General features: G+C 41.3%; 1 protein-coding gene and 1 pseudogene across 1 annotated transcript; both read left to right on the top strand.

Moving 5' to 3' along the window:
- Nucleotides 1–3,734: 3,734 nt before the first annotated feature.
- RLBP1 (retinaldehyde binding protein 1) lies at nt 3,735–16,798 on the top strand. Its single transcript, XM_072618070.1, has 8 exons — nt 3,735–3,896; nt 8,580–8,687; nt 8,996–9,124; nt 10,520–10,724; nt 11,665–11,843; nt 13,324–13,482; nt 14,229–14,339; nt 16,059–16,798. Exons 2-8 carry the CDS (start codon nt 8,676–8,678, stop codon nt 16,215–16,217), a joined length of 954 nt encoding a protein of 317 aa, XP_072474171.1. The 5' UTR covers nt 3,735–3,896; nt 8,580–8,675; the 3' UTR covers nt 16,218–16,798.
- LOC140524288 (translationally-controlled tumor protein homolog pseudogene) lies at nt 7,728–8,230 on the top strand (annotated as a pseudogene).
- Nucleotides 16,799–18,336: the final 1,538 nt, after the last annotated feature.

Here is an 18,336-nt window from a genome sequence, read left to right as displayed (position 1 = left end):
AAGTACCTATTTGGTGAATATTACTGAAAAATTGAGTAATCTAAATAAATTAATGTGAGGTCTTCAAATTTGTACTCTTACTCAGAAAGATAAAGTGGCTACATTTACGAAAAACTTAGAGCTTTGGGCAATAAATTTATAATATGATATTCTGTGGTTTCCCAATTTAAAATATAATTGACCTACAAACTAAATAGAAGAAAATAACAACTTCCTTATTAACCAATGGACTGGTCTCCAGAGGCAATTTTCACTTTATTTTAAAGATCTAGGTGTTTCTAAATGAGTGAATAAGAAAGTCATTTGCTATGGAAAAATTGATAGATTTGATCTTATTCTGTCTGAATGAATATGGTTAATAGACTTGTCTTCTGATAGTATGTTGAAACACTCTTTGTAATTTGAAAACCCTACTATTTAAGATGTCAACAGATCTCGATATCTTTCGTCTATAGATAAACAGAATTCCCTGATTTATCAGGAAAAAAAAAAAGTGCAGATTTTACCACCATTTGTAACATCTTATTTGTGTGAAAGAATTTTTGCTACAGTTATTGTAAAAACAAAATATCAACCTTGATTAATGGTTGAAGAGTAACTTTCAATACCACCAATCACAACATATGAGAAACTTTGCATTGCTTGAAATGAGGAGCAAGCCCATCCGTCACATTAATCAAAACATGTTGCTACTGCTGCTGCTGATCCTACAGTCCTGGACATCGTAAAGTATTTATCAGTCAATATTTTTGTATGTGGCATTATTTTAAGTTTAAAATTTACTTGTGTTATAAAATTTAAAAATTTTTTAACATTATTTGAATAAAATGAGCTAAGAAATTATTTGTAAAAATTATGTAATAATTTATATTTGTATAAATTCTATAGATTTTATAGATCAGGTGAAGAGGAATAACAATTTTTTGTAAAAAAAAAAAAGTGGGATGTAAGCCTCTGCCCAGGCACATTTGTGTGGTCCTCTCTACTCTGCTCTGGCTGAGGAAGCATGCCAGGAGCTCTAGTGGGCTGTCACACAGAGGAGGGCTGTCAGTTTTGATGCTCTACTTAACAAGGTCATCATTCCTCAGGAAGACTGGCACCAGTGTTCTCAGAATTGGAGGGTGTCAGAAGCTTGGACCTGAACCTAGGTCATGTAGAGAAGAGGGGATAGGAAAAGAAACAGGAAATTATCATTACAGAAGAAAACCTAATAGAAAATTTCCCTTTCAAAGAGAGTTATTTTTGTACTCTTTTCCTCTCCCCCCCTCAAAAAAAAAAGATCTGTTTACATCCTTCCCTGTTGTCAGGGTGGGCCAATTCATATTTTTTAAATGCTCTGTGGCTAATGTGCAGAAGCTAACCCATCCCAATTGCCCTAAATCTTGTAGCTCTGACTTCTCAATTGTTCAAGTGCTTGGCTGGGGCTATGAGTCAATAATTCAGCCTTCAGTGAAGCCCTTTCCTTTCTAAAGGTCCCAGCTAGAGGTATGCCCCAAATGGACAGCCTTTCCCTATCACTTCCCTTGACTTGCCCAATTATAGGATGCTCCTCCCTAGGGATGCAGCCTCTAGATACAACTTCAGAAGGCAAGTCCTTTTGACTTCCTATAATTTGTATAGTGGAAAGGGCACTGGATTTGGAGCTAAATGACCTGGGATTGAATCCTCCTTCTTCATCCTATTTCCTATGTGACCTCAGCAGAGTCACTTAACCCTATTGTGTCTGTTTCCTCATCCGTAAAATGAGAAGAATGAACAAGATGATATCTAGGGTTCCTTCCAATCCCAAAGCTATCATCCTATGATTCAAAGCTGTTTCTGTATTTTGGATAACAGATGAGAACGGATGAGAATATTGGGCCACCTGATGAGAAACTCAGAGATAAAGGAAGGGGAAAGAGAGAAAAAGTCCCTTGGAAGTAAGATTTTCTTCATGATTTCACCTACTACAAACTCTATAGAAAGAGGTTACCAGAAATAGTTCAAATGGGAAGAGAAGACTTTCCCAAGACCAAGCCAGAGGACACCTGAAACTAAACAGTCAAGTTTAGAATAGCCTAAAACCCAAGGAGAGATTTGTTTCTCTGGTACCTTCTGGAGAATGAGTCTTTCTTATGGGATTCAGATCACACTGGCTCTCTTTCTCCAAATGCCTTTGTCTGTTCTTAGGACCTAATTTCTAGACATGTCCAGGCTCACACAGCTAGCATGTATCTAAGGCCAAATCTGAACCCAGGTTTAGCACTCCAACTGCTATTGGAAAAGATGGGAAAGGGAGGGTTATAGCTTTCTTAAAGTATTTAAAAAGCCATCATGTAAAAGAGAAATTATGCTTACTGTGTGTAGCCTCCATGGGTACAACTAGGACAAGTGGATAGAAATTTCAGGGAGGCAGATTTTGGCAAAAAATGGGAAGAATATATTTGTAGCAATTAGAAACTGAAATGGGCTTCCTGATGTGGAAGTAATTCCTGTCACTGTAGAAGGGATTTTGGTGGAAATGGATTCTACCTAGAGTTCCCTCCAGAAGTAATAAGATCATGTGACTGATCAGTTTGTTTACCCAGCATGTGACAGTCATACTTCCTTTCTCTCCATAAATAATATGCTTATTTAATCACTTCTCCTTTCCAACAACCTCACTCTCCAGGAAGATTGATCTGCCAGTCCCTTACTAGGCTGTGGAACAGGGATGGAGTTCAGATTAGCCAGAGATCAAATGGTTCAGTCCTGTGTACAAATCTCCTTTGTCTCTCCCCAATCCCTATCATGGGGCTACTCTCCCCAGTCTCCTCCTAGTTAAGGACCAGGCAGAGAGAAGAAAAAATTAGCAATAGACCTCCACTCGCTTGCCTTTCCTTTCCACCCCAATGAGCGCTAATGGGTCAGATCTGAGGGACACAATAGAAAGCTTTGATGTTCCACTAGCCAGCCCTGAAGTTACAATTTATATGGCCTGGATTTTCAACCTCCCTCTTTCTTCACTTGCACCAGCAGGAACATTCCACTAAACTCTTTCTCCTTCAACCCATCCACCCCCTCCTCTGCTTTCACCCTTTCTGAGGTTTTAATGAATTCTCCTGGCATCTCCCTGATTTAAAGTGAAAAGCTGAAATGAGTAATTCCTTGTGACCGGACTAATCCCAAGCTGGTGACAAAGCTTTCTCACCCATCAGCCTCCAGGCCACCTTGGCCACCTAGTGGGGCCCCATTCTCAGGACTCAGAATCTCTAGTGGAGAGAGGGTAAGTGCTTGCTGGTAAGTCTGCTTTGTGGCGGTTCAGCATAGGAAGTTTCTTCCCAGGGGAACCATTCAGTGTGACTTTCGAGGTTGTCCCCAACTATTTCTTCCAGGCTGGTCCAAATCTAGTCTTAATCAGGCTATTTCAGGAGACAGGGATAGAGACGGGTGTGAGGGTTACCCATTTTAACAATATTTTAAATGAATCCTGTGCTGGGTGCCACTTTTTTTTTTCAAAGTCAGTGGTTCACAGTCATTTTTTAAAAAAGGACCCAGGTTTTCCCTTTGAGTGGGGTAATGCCCATTCAGTGAATAAGGCCTCTTTAAGAAATGAGTCAAGGGATGGCCCCTTTAATTAGAAAAAAAGAAAAATCAAGCTGGGAGGGGAAGACCCTCAGGCTTGCTGTTCCAACATGTTCAGAAATATTTTGACATAACTCTTAAGATAAAAGAGGATATGCTTATAACATTCAAGAGTATTTATACTGTTCATAATGAATTCTTAGAGCTGTACTTTTGACTACATTTTACAATCTGTAAAATTTAGGTTTAATGATCTTCTTTTTTGAAATAGCTAATGTCCTCAAGGCCGTTCAACTTGCCTGTTCCACGGGCCAGAAACTTCCTGAGTAGGCATCTCTCTGGCTTTAGTGTCTGTGAGTATTGCATTTTCTCTGTGGGATATCTAGGGATGGGCCCCAGAGATGGAGGTTCTTTTTGCCTCTGTACACCTATCCCCATGAGAAGGTAACCATTCTCTGTCTGTCCATCTGGAAATCTACTTGCTTGAGCTGGTCCATGTAGATTTGTATCCAGTGGCCCCCTGACTTTTTCTGTTCTAAGCGAGGGTTTGGTAGATTCTTATTAATTTACCAGGCTCTCTCAAGTCTTCTCTGTTCAGTAATAGGTTCCAGGTTGTGGGGTAGATGGGAGGATGGGATCCAGTACAGAGACTGAGAGGGGCATTTGCCTATATCTGGAAGGAAACATGGGGGATTCTTGGCTTCAGGTGTCAGAAACAAAACACTCTGTTTATAGGCTCGGGTTGTAGAGATCGTCTGGGTCCTCTGTCCCTGGTGCTGTAGGCACAGTAAATGTAGGTGATCCATTAGAGGGAAGAAAAAAGAGAGGAAAAAAAACCCATAAAAGAAGGGGGAGAGAGATGGAATTCAGGGACAGAGAGAAGGGATGAGATAGTCAGTTGATAAACATTTATTAAGCGCCTGCTGTGTGCCAGGCATTGTACTAAGTGTGGGAGGCACTGTGATAAATGCTAGAAAGAGAGAATAGAAAGAGATATAAAGAAGAAAAAAAAGGTGGGGAAAAGAATGAGAAAGAGGCCTGAGAAGAGAGGGACAACAGTGAGGAGAGGAAAGAGGTGGGAGGAGAGAGAATTACTAAATAGGGACTAATAGAGGGGAGAGTGAGAGAAAGCAGAATTGCTGGGCTGGAAGACTGAGGAAGCAGGAGGAGGAAGGAAGTGAAAGGCGGCCTCTGAGGGGGTGTAGTTCAATGCTGCAGGGTAAAATAGCTCTAGAAGTAGATTCATTGCTAGGCTCTGTATCTTTTAAAGCCCTGAGGTTCTACACAAGTATCTGGCTTTCTAGTGCAGAGGAAGTTCATTCTCCTTACCACCTTCTATGCTTTTGGGAGTGGGGAAGCAACTCAAAAAGAAGTTCCGTGCCAAGGATGTTGGGGCAGCTCGGTGGTGTAGTGGATAGAGTGCAGGGCCTGGAGTCAGGAAGACTCATCTTGAGTTCAAATCTGACCTCAGATACTTCCTAGGTGGGTGACCCTGGGCAAGTCACTTCATCTTGTTTGCCTCAGTTTCTTCATCTGTAAAATGAGCTGGAAAAGGAAACGGCCAACCACTCCAGTATCTCTGCCAGGACAACCCCAAATGGGGTTGCAGAGTCAGACACAACTGAATAATGACAACAACTAAGGGAAGTTGGTGCTTGTTCCAGAAATGGTGATGGTGGTAGTTGGGAAGTCAAATCTGGTTCTTAGGAAAAGAGCACAAGTGGATAAAAAATAATTTCTTTCACCTTTTACTTGCCATACTCACCTTTTCCCTGCTAAACCCAACCTAAGTAAGCCCTGGGGGGTAGTCTCAAATTCACAGGGATAGGAACTGGACCTGTGGTTTCACTGATACAAGGAACTTGTGGTTCAGAAGTTGGATGCTATCAGTGCTGGTTGGCACATCAGATTTTTAGTCTTAAGAGTCTGCAAGAACACTGAGTGATCGTGACTAGCCCAGGTCCATACAGCCTGTGTCGGAGGCTGAACTTGGGCCCAGCTCTTTCTAGCTTTAAGATAAGCTTGAATATGCCATTACTGTTCCCCTTATTCCATGTGTGAACTTATATTCCAGTGACCAGTGAAGGCAGCTTGATCTTTTGACTCTGCTATGCAAAAGTATGGATGGTCTAGAATCATAGACTGTTAGAAAGACAGAGTAGTATAATTCTGAAGTTGAAGTCAAAAGACTTGAGTTTGAATTCTGGCTCTGACATGTCCATGTGCTTCTAGCTAAGTCCCTTACCCACCAGGCTTGTATTACCAACCTGATAGGGTTGTTGTGTAAATCTTATACACAGGCAGAGACACATAACACACTCTCACATGTGTTTAATATTTCAAACAATATGATATAGTTCATATACATTATAAGTAGAGTGCATTATGTATTATTTATACTTTGGTCGTTGTTGTTTATCTGACTCTTTGTGATGCCATGGACCTTAGCATGCCAGGCCCTTCTATCCTGCACTGTCAATATCCATCTAAATTCATGTTCGTTGTTTCAGTGACACTATCCACCTTGTCCTCTGCCCTTCCCTTTTCTTTTTGCCTTCAATCTTTCCTAATATCAGGGTCTTTTCCAATCACTCCTGTTTTCTCATTATATGGTCAAAGTATTTAAGCTTTAGTATTTGACCTTCCAGTGAATATCCTGAATTAATTTAAGTATTGGCTGATTTGATCTCCTTACTCTCCAAGGGACTCAAAAATCTCCTCTAGCACCACAATGTGAAAACATGATTCTGTGGAGTTCAGCTTTCCTTACAGTTCAGCTCTCACATTGCTACTGGAAAGTCATAGCTTTGACTTTATGGACCTTTGTTGGCAAGGTAATGTCCCTGCTTATACTCTATGTAGTGAGTCATGATAGACATGGAAGGGACCTAGTCAAGTCGTCCAACCTTGTCATTTGACAGATAAAGAAACTGAGCCTCCAGAAAGGGAAGTAATCCCATTGTTATGCAGTAAATCAGTAGTAAAACTAGGACTGGAATGCCTGGCGGTTGGAGAACACTTTACCACACCATCTTTCTCATGCCTGTGCTTAAGTTCTTGGGCCTGGTCTAGATCTGTAACCCTTAAACAGAGCTACAATTGGATTGATAGGGGATGGCAGGCCCTCATGTGGATTTTGTATAGGCTTAAATGAGAGGGTTGACCCAGACGATCAGATTCAGTCGATTTCTTTGATACTTTGAGGAACTATCATTTCATTATTGTGGGCACTCCCATTATGGAAACCGTTTGCAAGTTCTCTCCATCTTAGACAGTCTTCAACAGTTGTTGTCGTAGAAAAATGTATCACCCTGAGGCCAGACTGGTACTCGAGCTTAGCTAAGTTGATCCTCATATAACCCATGCACACACAAACTACACATGCATTGTGCATTAAAAAACCCATTATTTCAAAAAGGGGTTCCTAGGCTTCACCAGTCTTCCAAAGGACTCTAGAACATACAAAACCCCTTGTCTCAGAATATCTAGAAGGCAGCTCATATATATACATACACACATTTTATGTGTATGTATCGGTGTAAGTGTGTGTGTGTATATATATATACACACATATACATGTCCACACTCAAAGCCTGTCTGCTGGGAGGCCCTCTCACAGCTTGTGCTATGCTGATGGAGCCTTTAAAAACCCAGGATCACTTACCTCTAGGATGAGGCATTAGAGGGTGATTCTAGTGGAGACCTCTAACTCCAACATGTGATGGAAGACAAGGAAGGTGGGAACAAAAGAGCAGTTTTGGGCAAGGGCTCTTCAAAGGAAGATTCCCTGCCTGCCCAACTTGCCCCAGACTCAGTGGGAGGGCTTCCCTTCCTCTGCCTCGGACATTGACTCTGGCTCAGCGAAGGCTTCTCTTTGCTCAGGAAGGGCTGGCTCTGGGCTGCCTTTTAGATGATGTGACGCAGGGCCTATTAACATTTGGGGGGATTTTGCAGCTCTTTGGCAGGCTGGTGGAGCCTATGGATTCCTCAGAACCATGTTTTTAAAGTCATAAATAGAATACATACAAAGGAAGAGAATAATAATGAAATGTTATATCAAATACATTTTTTTCAATGAGTTTGCAGACTGACCACTGGTTAAGAACCTTTCTTTGGCTTTTCCACCCACTCTCTGCTTCCTGCATCTTGCTCAAGCCAATCTCTGGGCCCCTCATAGGTAGATCATGATCATCTACCTGGATCATCAGCCTGAATGAGATGTTCTCTGACATTTACAAGATTTGGGAGATTGTGGTTTGAATGGGCTGTGCCTGCAGGTGGGAGGGGCAGATGGTCAGTAGTACAGGGAGTACCCTTGATGATTGACTCATTGGAGAAAATGCCTCTGCTGAAGGTCCTGAGGGTGAAGGAGCAGATGACACTGCAATCACTGGAGCTGACATAGTAATAAACCATCATCTGCAAGAAACCAGCTTTCCAAAAGAATCCTACAAAAAGTACATCAGAGACGACATGAAATCAATCAAAGCCAGACTTGAAGAACGTGAGCCAGATAGAGTAAAATCTTTTATGGCCTGGGCTGCAGAACAAATCAAACATATTCTTGCTAATTTTAGAAACTATCAGTTCTTCATAGGCAAAAACATGAATCCAGATGGCATGATGGCTCTCTTGGACTTCCGTAAGGATTTTCCTTAAGGATGGTTTAGAAATGGAGAAATGTTAACAAATATCACTGGTTACTTTGAATCACCTGTCATCATAACTGGCTGCTGCTTTTTGTCATCTACGCAACACCAGGGCTTCGACAAACTTGGACTGATGTCTTCTTGAGTTTTATTCATTTATTTTTTACTTTGATTTATTTGGAGTGGAGGCATTATTTTTGAAAATATGTCATGTAGGTTGTCTAAAAAAAGAACCCTTATTTGGAGACATCCAGGAAGCTATTCTGGGCCCAGTTCTGGGTGCTCCCTTCTCCTTTCTAGGGAGAGAGTGGAGAGGGGAATTTACCAGGTATTTCTTCTGTTCATATACATTCTTTTAATTAGCATTTTGGGCCCTTTTTGTAATAGGACTGCAGCACTGATCTCTCATCATTGGAAAGGAGCTAATATCTCATTAGAGATATTGTCACTACTTCCAGTCACAGAGGACTTCCTGGGAGCAGCATGTCAGAAGGAGTGAGTACCCCTAGGTTCTCTCCTTCCTCTTCTCTTTCCTCTTCCCTTTTCCTCTAATTCCCATCCTCTCTCCTAAGAGAATAGGCACACACTGTAGGAGTTTGAGCCTCATTTCCTGAATGCTCTAGTTAGCCCAGATATCCACTCACAAAGTGAGGACTTACCTTGTATTCATATTTCTGACCCAATGAACAAGTGCACATTTAAGAGACCAAATAGGACCTTTCAGGTGGCTTTTTCAGAATAATCTGGTTTTGTTCCTCCTTGTTCCTTGTCTCTCCTTCCAATTCTCTACTTTATTCCCCCAGGAAGGAACATTTCGAACAGTCTCTGAGGAGGAGCAAGAACTGCGTTCCAAGCTGGAGCGACTCACAACCAAGGACCATGGGCCTGTCTTTGGAAAGTGTAGCAAGGTGCCTGCACACACCATGCAGAAGGTAGAGGAGATCAGTGTAAGGGAAAAGTGGGATAGAAAGTCATTGAATCATAATTTCATAGATTTAGAGTCAGACGGGACCTGAGGGGCCATTTCAATCTACTGTGTCATTTTATAGATGAGATTCAGAGATGTTAAGTGAATTGGCCAGAGTATGTATCAGAGGCAGGATTAGAACCAAGGTCTTCCTGACTTTAAGTCCAACATTCTGAGCACTATACTATGCTGCCTTTCTAAGTCAAGGGAGGCAGTGTCCTAGCAAAAGCAATACAATGCGCTAGAAAAGGCAATGGCCCAGCATCCTCATACCTATAATTTGTTTATCCCTTGCCCAGTCCCTGCAGTGTTCAGCTGAGCCTAGATTATCTCAAATCAGAAGGTCTGGCTAGTTCTGGGGTCACCCTGAGTGTATAAGCCATAATTGTAGGACAGACACAAAGTAGGATTGAAGGTACTATGGTTTGCCCTAGAACAAGACTAATTTTCTTCCACCCCATTCTATATCCTGTCACCAGGAAGCTCTGAAACCAACTCATTTCCCTAGGATTCTCTAGACTAAAAATCTCTAGAGAAGATAGAATGAGGTAGTGTATAATAAGAGTATACTGAGCTACATGTTGAATAAGTCAGGGGAAAAGGTTGAGGAAAACACCACCACCAATATACTTTTGCTTGTATGGCCTTAGAGCTCTGTGGAGGAGAGGAACCCTCAAGCTCCCATTTGATCTGAACACCTCTCCAGCAATACCTCTGAGATGAGGCCCTCTGGATAGTCAGAAAACCCTCTTCCCATTCTAGTGCACTAAATCTATTACACCAGAAAGGCAGTGTAGAGGCAAGAGTCAGGTTGACAGCTGATTGCCCTCGAAGAACCATAGGAATATGATTCTGGAGGTGCAGTGTGATGAGGAGACCCAGGGAGGTATGTCACTCCCTCTGGATTGATGAAGACACAGTTCTCCTGAGGCAAAATTGTAAGGCTGTCAGTTGGATTTGTATGAGGATCTTGGGGCTAGGTGCTATTTGCTTAAAATCCTCATTTTTTAAAATGGCATAATTTGGAAGTTTCTATTTCTTAGTTATACATTGAAAATAAGGACTGTATGTGAATTTTCCCCAATTTGCCCTTTCATTCAAATGAGAATACTACTTGAAAAAAGATTGTGCTCTTGGAGGAAGAAAATTGATGCTTATGCATTTGGTCAAATCCCCGTTTTCCATTTAGGGCACATAACCCATTACCTTAGACTGTCCTGAAGTCTGTTAGCCTTGTTGAATATAGAACTTGGTTCCTTAGAAGGACCAGCTCCCTTTTGCCCCAGGCCTTTTACAATGGATACTATGAAGTTTGGGGCCATTCCTCTCATATAATCCCTCCTTCCATCTCCAATTCCAGGCCAAGGATGAGCTCAATGAGACAGAGGAATCCCGGGAAGTGGCTGTGAGGGAATTGAGGGAAATGGTTCAAGAACGGGCTGATTCTGGAGATGACATGGGTCGATTGGTGGCTGAGAAAGTACAGGGAAAGGATAATGACTTCTTCCTCCGTTTCGTTCGGGCCCGCAAATTTGATGTCAGCCGTGCCTATGACCTGCTTAAAGGTGAAGCTGGGCTCCAGCCCTTGGAACAGGGCGGGGTATGGGGAGAGATTGATTATGTAAGGCCTGTTAGGACAATGAGCCTTCCCATACCAAAGCCCAGTACCTTTCTGCCTCCCTGGTTGTATCCTTGAAGCCCCATTTAGAATTCTTTATGTCACTTACTGGTTGTGTGAACCTGATTTTTAAAAAATCGATAAAGTGACGAGGTTGTTTGGATAGTCAGATGTGGCCTTGAGGCCACAATTCCCTCGAGGGAATTGGGGAATGGAACAATGTCATAGAACTGGGGCAGTGTGCCTAATCAAATAGGGGTGCTTCTTCTCTCTGCTACCTGGACCTCAAGACTTACTTAGTTTCAGGTTTGTGAGTATTACAGGAAGAAAAGGGAAGAAAGAATAAAGATCATTGGGACAAGTTTCTTAGCTCTTGGGACAGAGTTGGTATAAGGATGGTATTGCCTCAACCAAAACAAGCGCTGCAGAATGACGTGCTTCCCATCAACCTTTCTCAAGTAGGTAGTGCTCTTGTTTTGCAGGGTTTGCTCTAAGAGCAATGTCTGTGCTAAGCAGAAAGAGCTTTTCCCCGGCCTCCAATGGCAGGTCCGTAACTAGCAATTTTTGCTCTTTGGTCAAGTCACACAAAATCCACTTTTAAGTGCTCCTAGGGAGGCCATCTGTGAAGTAAATGCTCTGCAAATTTCAGTGGCCTAGCACAAAACTTTGGCCACCTCTAATCTTTTCAAATTATAGCTCTGTCAAGGAAAAATATCCTAACTTGGCATAGTATTAGCATTAGTGAGACTGGATCCACTCCCAGTAGATCAAAAATCTCTAAAGCCTTTAAGTGAAAAAGAGCACAGATTATCTCTGCAGATCTCCAGGGATAGGATAGGGGAACAGGCTCCCTACGACTGTCTTTGGTTTCCTCCTCTCCTCAATAGGTTATGTGAATTTCCGAAGACAATACCCTGAACTCTTTGAAGATCTGTCGCCAGAGGCTGTTCGCTGCACCATTGAAGCTGGTTACCCAGGCATTCTCTCTAGCCGGGATAAATATGGTCGTGTGGTGATGCTCTTTAACATTGAGAACTGGGACTATGAGGAAATTACTTTTGATGAGGTCAGCAGGGGACAGCAATTTCTCTGTTACATTCACCTTACTCTGGTGTGGGCCAATAACATCAGGTTATACTCCTGTCTACTTTTTTGGCAGTATTGACTAGATAGGACCCTTATTCAATATTGATAATTAGAAATATAAAATCCCATGACCTGCTCCGCAGAAATGCTTCTCCAATCACTCAGTAACTTGGCATATTAAGTCACTCTTAAACTATTGTTTCTTATACCATAGATATTCCTTAATTAATCACATTCCCTCCAGAATTCTCCTTGTAATAGAAAAAAAACAGTTAAACAAAACCAACCAATGATTACATTTGGCAGGGTTTGTAGCATTGGTTACCCAGAGACCCCTACCTTTCCATCAAGATGAGGAAGGTGTATATGTATCATCATCCATCCTCTGCAACCTGCTGTCTTTTAGGTTGTTTTCACTCACGTTATTGTAATCACTTTGTATGATGTATTCTTGATTTGGTTTCTTCATTGTGCATCAGTTCACATGAGTCTTCTCATGTTTCTCAGAATTTTTCACATTCATTACTTCTTACCATGCAATAATATTTTACTGATTCACATACCACAATTTTTTCAGCTGCTCACCAATCAGTGGGTACTCATTGTGTTTTCAGGAGTTTTGTTATCACAAAAATGTTGCTATGAAAAGCTTTGTTCATGTGAGTCTAATCTTTGACTTGCCTGGAGGACACGGGATCACTGAGTAAAAGGGCATGAACAATTTAGTAACTATTCTCACATAATTTCTAGCTGTTTTCCAGAATGGTTGGACTAAATCACTGTTCCACTAATTATGCCTCAATGTGCTTGACTTCCAGCAGCACATCTCTTACTATTTCTGTCTTTTCTTATCTTTGCCAGTTTCATGAGTGGGAAGTGGAACTTTAGAGCTATTTTAATTTAAAAGTCTCTTATTATTCAAGATTGGAAGTATTTTTTTTAATTCTTCTTTTGAGAACTGTTCAAATCCTTTGACCACTTATCTATTTGGATGATAATTCTCTCTTCTCTGAGGAAAGGTATCAAGACTGGAATGGCTTCTCTCTTTCCATTTCCTTTCATCCTTTTTTCCCTATTCCTACAATTCCAGTCATCAAAGCTTTCAGGTGCCACTTTTATTTTCTTCTACTGAAAAAGTACAGGTCATTTGACCGATGTCCAGCTCCACTTTTGGGTAGTCCATCCTTGAAACAGAATCATCTTTGATGAAGTAAAGTATGTGTTCATAACAAGTAAACAGAAATACCAGATGTACAAGGTATGGAAGAGGGAACTCTAATAATGTAAAGACACTAATAATGGACAGAAATAATGTAAAGAAAGATGCTAGCAGTTGGATGAGTAAATGACCTTATCTAGAAAGAGGAAGTCAGTATACATCCCAGGTCCTGGAATCTCCCCAGACACCAGTACGCTCTAGCAAGACTACTTAAACTTTCCTCACTTCTTTTGTGCTAAAGATCCTACAGGCATACTGTGTCATCCTGGAGAAGCTACTGGAAAATGAGGAAACTCAGATTAATGGCTTTTGCATTGTTGAGAACTTCAAGGGCTTCACTATGTACCAGGCAACAGGCCTCAGGCCTTCAGAGCTCAAGAAGATGGTAGACATGCTCCAGGTAAGGTCACATTTACCTCTCTCCTCTGTTCTTTTCTCATAGCTCTTAGACTTATCCAAAAGGGATCTAAAAAAGTCATCAACTTTATCTGTAAATAGATAGACTTTAAATAAATAAGCTTTAGCTAGAACCAAATAGAAATCAAAGTGAATCCAGTCTATTTTTTAAACCCTCCAGGGCAGAAGATTGCACATTTTCCCTTGGTAACCCATTGCAGGGTTTAACTCTATCATAAGGAAAGTTCTTCCTAATAACTCATCAAAATAGCAAATTCCTTATAACTAACTCCTTTTCTATGTGAAAGGATGGCGGACATGTGGCAGAATGAGGTAAAATAAGACACTCTTGGCAGACTATAAAGTGAATCAATTCACTCAGCAGGCAGCTGGCAAAGCTTGGATATTTAAAATGACAAGGTACCTGAAAATGAATCATTTTTCTATCTTTGTCTTTCTGGCTCCACGCAGTAATGATTTATTCCAAGTGACAATTGCATTGGAAAAATCACAGAAGCTATCCTTCTAGTAGGACCAGCACACAGACACTTAGAAGGGAGTAGGGACTCCTGGATCCTCTTCTTAGAAGGACTATGGAGTCACTTGTCACTGTGTTTGCGTCCCTGATTACTTATACAAACATGGGGTAAATGGTTGTTTCAACCTGGGCCTTTCCTGGGGGTTATGAAAACAAGTGAAAAGATGAGAATCAATCAAAGAGATGGGGAAGTTATCTCTTTGTTTCTGCAGGACTCTTTCCCAGCCAGATTCAAAGCTATCCACTTCATTCACCAGCCATGGTACTTCACCACCACCTACAATGTGGTTAAGCCTTTCTTAAAGAATAAACTTCTGGAGCGGGTGAGTATGAGAAGGCTGCAGTTTACTGAACCAATGAGGTCAGGGCTGGGAGCAAGAACCGGGCCCACCAAGGGTTCTGACCAGTGGTCACAAAGCATTGAACCATAATGATGTCTAAGGCATAAGACTCAGATCATCAAACGGACATAGGCTAGGAGAAACTGTCCATCACATTAGCTGGGTAGTCAACAAACATTTACTGAGGTCTACTATGCACCAGGCACTGTGCTAAGGACTGAGAATACACAGAAAGGCAAAAATATGGTCCTCACTCTCAAGGAGCTCACATTCTAATGCCAGGATCTGTTACCTTACCTTTTGATCTGAAAATTCCAACTTTAAGTAACTTCATGAATATGTTCAATTTAACAAGTACCTACTATGAGCAGAGTACTATACAACAACAACAAATTGTAATAAGAACAGGCAGTTTCTACCCTATCCAATAAAGAACCAATGAAAATTTCTGTGCAGAGTGTACAGGCTAGTAGGGGGATAGGATGTCCATATAGATAACTGTAATACAGAATATAGCATGGTAAATACATTAAGAGATTAAGAACTATATGAGGTCCTGAAGGAAAATCATTATCACCTATGGAGCTCAGGGATGCTTCTTGAAGAAAGTGGCATTTGGTTTGTATGTTAAAATATGGGCAGGAATTCATCAGGTAAACAGAAAAAAAATAGACATTCATTCCTGATACCGGGAACAGAGTGAGAAAAAACACAGGGTATGATCAGGGACAGAGTGGTTTAGTTTAGCTGCTGTGTAGAGTGTGTGGGGAGGAATGCTATGGAATACAGCTAGAAAGATAGGATGATTCCACCAGGGTGGGGAACTTGCAGGCTTGAGGCTACCACATGTGGCCATCTAGGTCCTTGGATGTGACCTTTTGATGGAGTCCAAGTTTTACAGAACAAATCCTTATGTTAAGGGGATTTGCTTTGTAAAGTTTAGATTCAGTCAAAGGGCCACACTTGAGGACCTAGAGGGTCACATGTGACCTCGAGGCCACAGGTTCCCTACCCCTGCCCTAGTCTGTGGAGAGCCTTGAATGCTGAGCAAAGGAGTCTGAATTTTACTTAGCAGGCAACAGAGAACTAACGAAAATTTCTGCGCAGAGAAAGGAACATAACCAGTTCTACACATAAGAAAGATTATTCTGGCAATGATATTAAGTCTAGATAAGGAGAGGAAAAGGAGAGAAGGGATGATCTGTCAAGAAATAGTCCAGTTAAGAGGTAAGACCTAAGAGGGCCTAAACTAAGACGATGGGAAGGGAATAAGCATTTATTAAGTTTCTTCTATGTACCGGACACTGTGCTAAAAGCTTTACAAATATTATCTCATTTGATCTTCACAATAACCCTAGAAAGTAGGGACTATTATGACCCCCATTTTACAGTTGAGGAAACTGAGGCAGGCAGAGGTTAAATGGCTTGCTCAGAGTCATGCAGATAGTAATTGTTTGAAGTCAGATTTAAGCTCTGACCTTCGTTCTATCCACTCTTCCACCAGGTTTTCCAACTGGTGGCAGTAGAAACAAAGAGAAGGGGTCAGAGGCTAGAGACATTGTCAAGGTAGTCTTGATAAGTGATTGAATATGAGAAAAGTAGAGAGAAAGGAAAGGGTAAAGGATCATGACCCTTCCCTATCCCCCTCTTCCCTCATCCAGGGCATCTTCCTGTCTAGTTGTTTCTCTTGCCTCACCTTAGGTCTTCATTCACGGAGATGACTTGGAGACCTTCTTCCAGGAAATTGATGAAGACATACTGCCTGCTGACTATGGAGGCACACTGCCCAAGTATGATGGCAAAGTCATCGCTGAACAGTTATTTGGACCCCGAACTGTGGCTGAGGACACAGCCTTTTAAGAAAGCCTACTTGTTACTGCCCCCAGTGACCCCAGTGATCCTGCCTGTCCTAAAGGAAAACAATTTTTGGATGAATTGTTTGTGCGAGTGACCAGACATATGTTTTTGTTGTTGTCTGTTTATGTGTGCATACCTGCAGTCAGGATCAGATACTTCTATCTTGGCCACACCGAGTCATCAAAACTGGGAGAATCTTCCTAAATTGTCTAAAACTGGGGGATAATCTAACATTCTAGTTGTCATTTAAGCTACGGGGCAAGGGTGGAATCAAGGGAGGGTGGCACATGGGAGGAATAGAAACATCAACTCTTTTTCTTTAAAACTGTGATAAAAACAAGATATTCACTGCTGCTGTGGGCTTGAGGGAGACAGTGCAAGGCCGAGGTGAAACGTAAAATGCCTAGTCAGCAGTCCTATAAACTGCATCGTATTTAGATGGTTTTAAGTGTTAACCTTCCTCTGGATATAACAGTAGTTAGCACTGCTGCTTGTTTAGCTTAAATCTTACTGTCACCATGCTTGTGAGACTCTTTTATGTCAGCATTATTTTGTGTAGGAAATAAATATTTGCCTATATCTGACTCATATTGTATAATGAATACCTTTGTATTTTCCCTTTTGGGGAAACCGTAAGTGAATTTTCATCTAAGCTTTAAATAATTTGTCCCCAGAAGGACGGTACACATCATGTGCCTTAGCTGAGAGCAAAGAAGCCTCTTAGGGGAGAAGGGTGAGTGCGCCAGCCTCCTGAGTCCAGAAACAGTTTCCAACGTTAGAACAAGGTCAGAACATCCTAGAGCTTGAAGGGTCTTCAGAGGTCATCTACTCCAACCCCCTCATTTTATAGAGAAGGAAACAGGCCCAGAGAGGGAGAAGTGACCTGATTAAGGTCATACAACTAGTGAGACTTGAACTCAAGCTTGCTCGTTCCCAAGTCAGTGCTCCTTTGATTACCTCCCAGCTGCACCTGCTTTTCAATTCAAAACAACAACATATACTATTAGGCATCTACTATACACAGAGCATCATTCTCCGCCCCAGGGACGTTACAAGTTTAGACAATGTACAACTTTTGACCATATAGTCTAGTGTGTGCATACGTACATGCAAACACAAGCAGGATAAGAAACATACATAAAATAAATATTAATACATGGCAAAGTGCATCAGATGTAGGCAAAGGGTTAGATTTCTAGGACTATTATATGTGGACTATTGCCAGAGGAACCTTTCCAAATGTACGTATGGCCAAAGGTAACAGTGCTTTCTCATTCCTTTTAAAAGAGGAAAAGGTGTGGTCACACTTGATCACTTAATAGCCCCAACTGTAATCTTGGATAGCGTTTTTGGTAAGTGGGAAGCCAAGCCAGCACTAGAGGACAGGCCAAGGTAGGTAGCTGCCAAGGGTGTGACACACAGGATGCCATAAAAGGCATTTCAGATTATTACTTTTTACAAACATATTTTTTCTAATGTCAGAAAATTCCATTCTCTGTGGCAAAGGGGTAATTTTGCAAAGTCAAGAAGTCTCAAAGCCTCCATAGACACATCAGAAAAGATGCAGTTTTCAGCCATGCCTCAGTTTCTTTTTTCCCTTCTTTTTTTATCCATCCTAATTTTTTTTAATTTTTGGCTGCCATCAATTGGTTGTAGGAAAGTGTATCCAAGCAGATGGAGGGAGAATGCTTGATAAACTACAAACTATGTGGCCCAGTTTTGCTATCATGGGGAATAGTTTTATTATTTGTATGTGGGTTTTTTAAAAATAATTTTAGGAAAATAAACTTTCCTCTAATGTGTTCTGTAAATTTTAAGTAATAAATCAGTATAACAGGAGGCTATACAAAACAAAAAGAAACAAAGAACAAAAGAAAATTAGCTCTTTCTGCCCTCCCTGTTCAAACTTTCCTTAAAGCCTGACCTCAATCTTATTCTCAGATTCAGTAAGTCTTTTCTCTTTTCATTTCTAAAATACTTATCTAGTATTGATTGTTGTGTTTTCAGGGTTTTTTCTTTCTTCCCAACACTCTCTCTCTCTCTTTCTCTCTCTCTCTCTCTCTCTCTCTCTTTCCCCTTAACCCTTTCCCTCCCTCTTTCTGCACCCCTGCTTCCATCCTGT

This window comes from Notamacropus eugenii, chromosome 1 (genome assembly GCF_028372415.1).
Source record: "Notamacropus eugenii isolate mMacEug1 chromosome 1, mMacEug1.pri_v2, whole genome shotgun sequence".
Classification (NCBI taxonomy): Eukaryota; Metazoa; Chordata; class Mammalia; order Diprotodontia; family Macropodidae; genus Notamacropus; species Notamacropus eugenii.
This window is presented reverse-complemented; position numbering and strand designations above follow the sequence as displayed.

What these genes read in the sequence shown, in the direction of transcription:
- RLBP1 (XM_072618070.1), top strand. An exon ending in CTGCACACACCATGCAGAAG is followed by an intron (nt 9,125 to 10,519) that starts GTAGAGGAGATC and finishes CTCCAATTCCAG; the next exon opens with GCCAAGGATGAGCTCAATGA. An exon ending in AGAATAAACTTCTGGAGCGG is followed by an intron (nt 14,340 to 16,058) that starts GTGAGTATGAGA and finishes GCCTCACCTTAG; the next exon opens with GTCTTCATTCACGGAGATGA.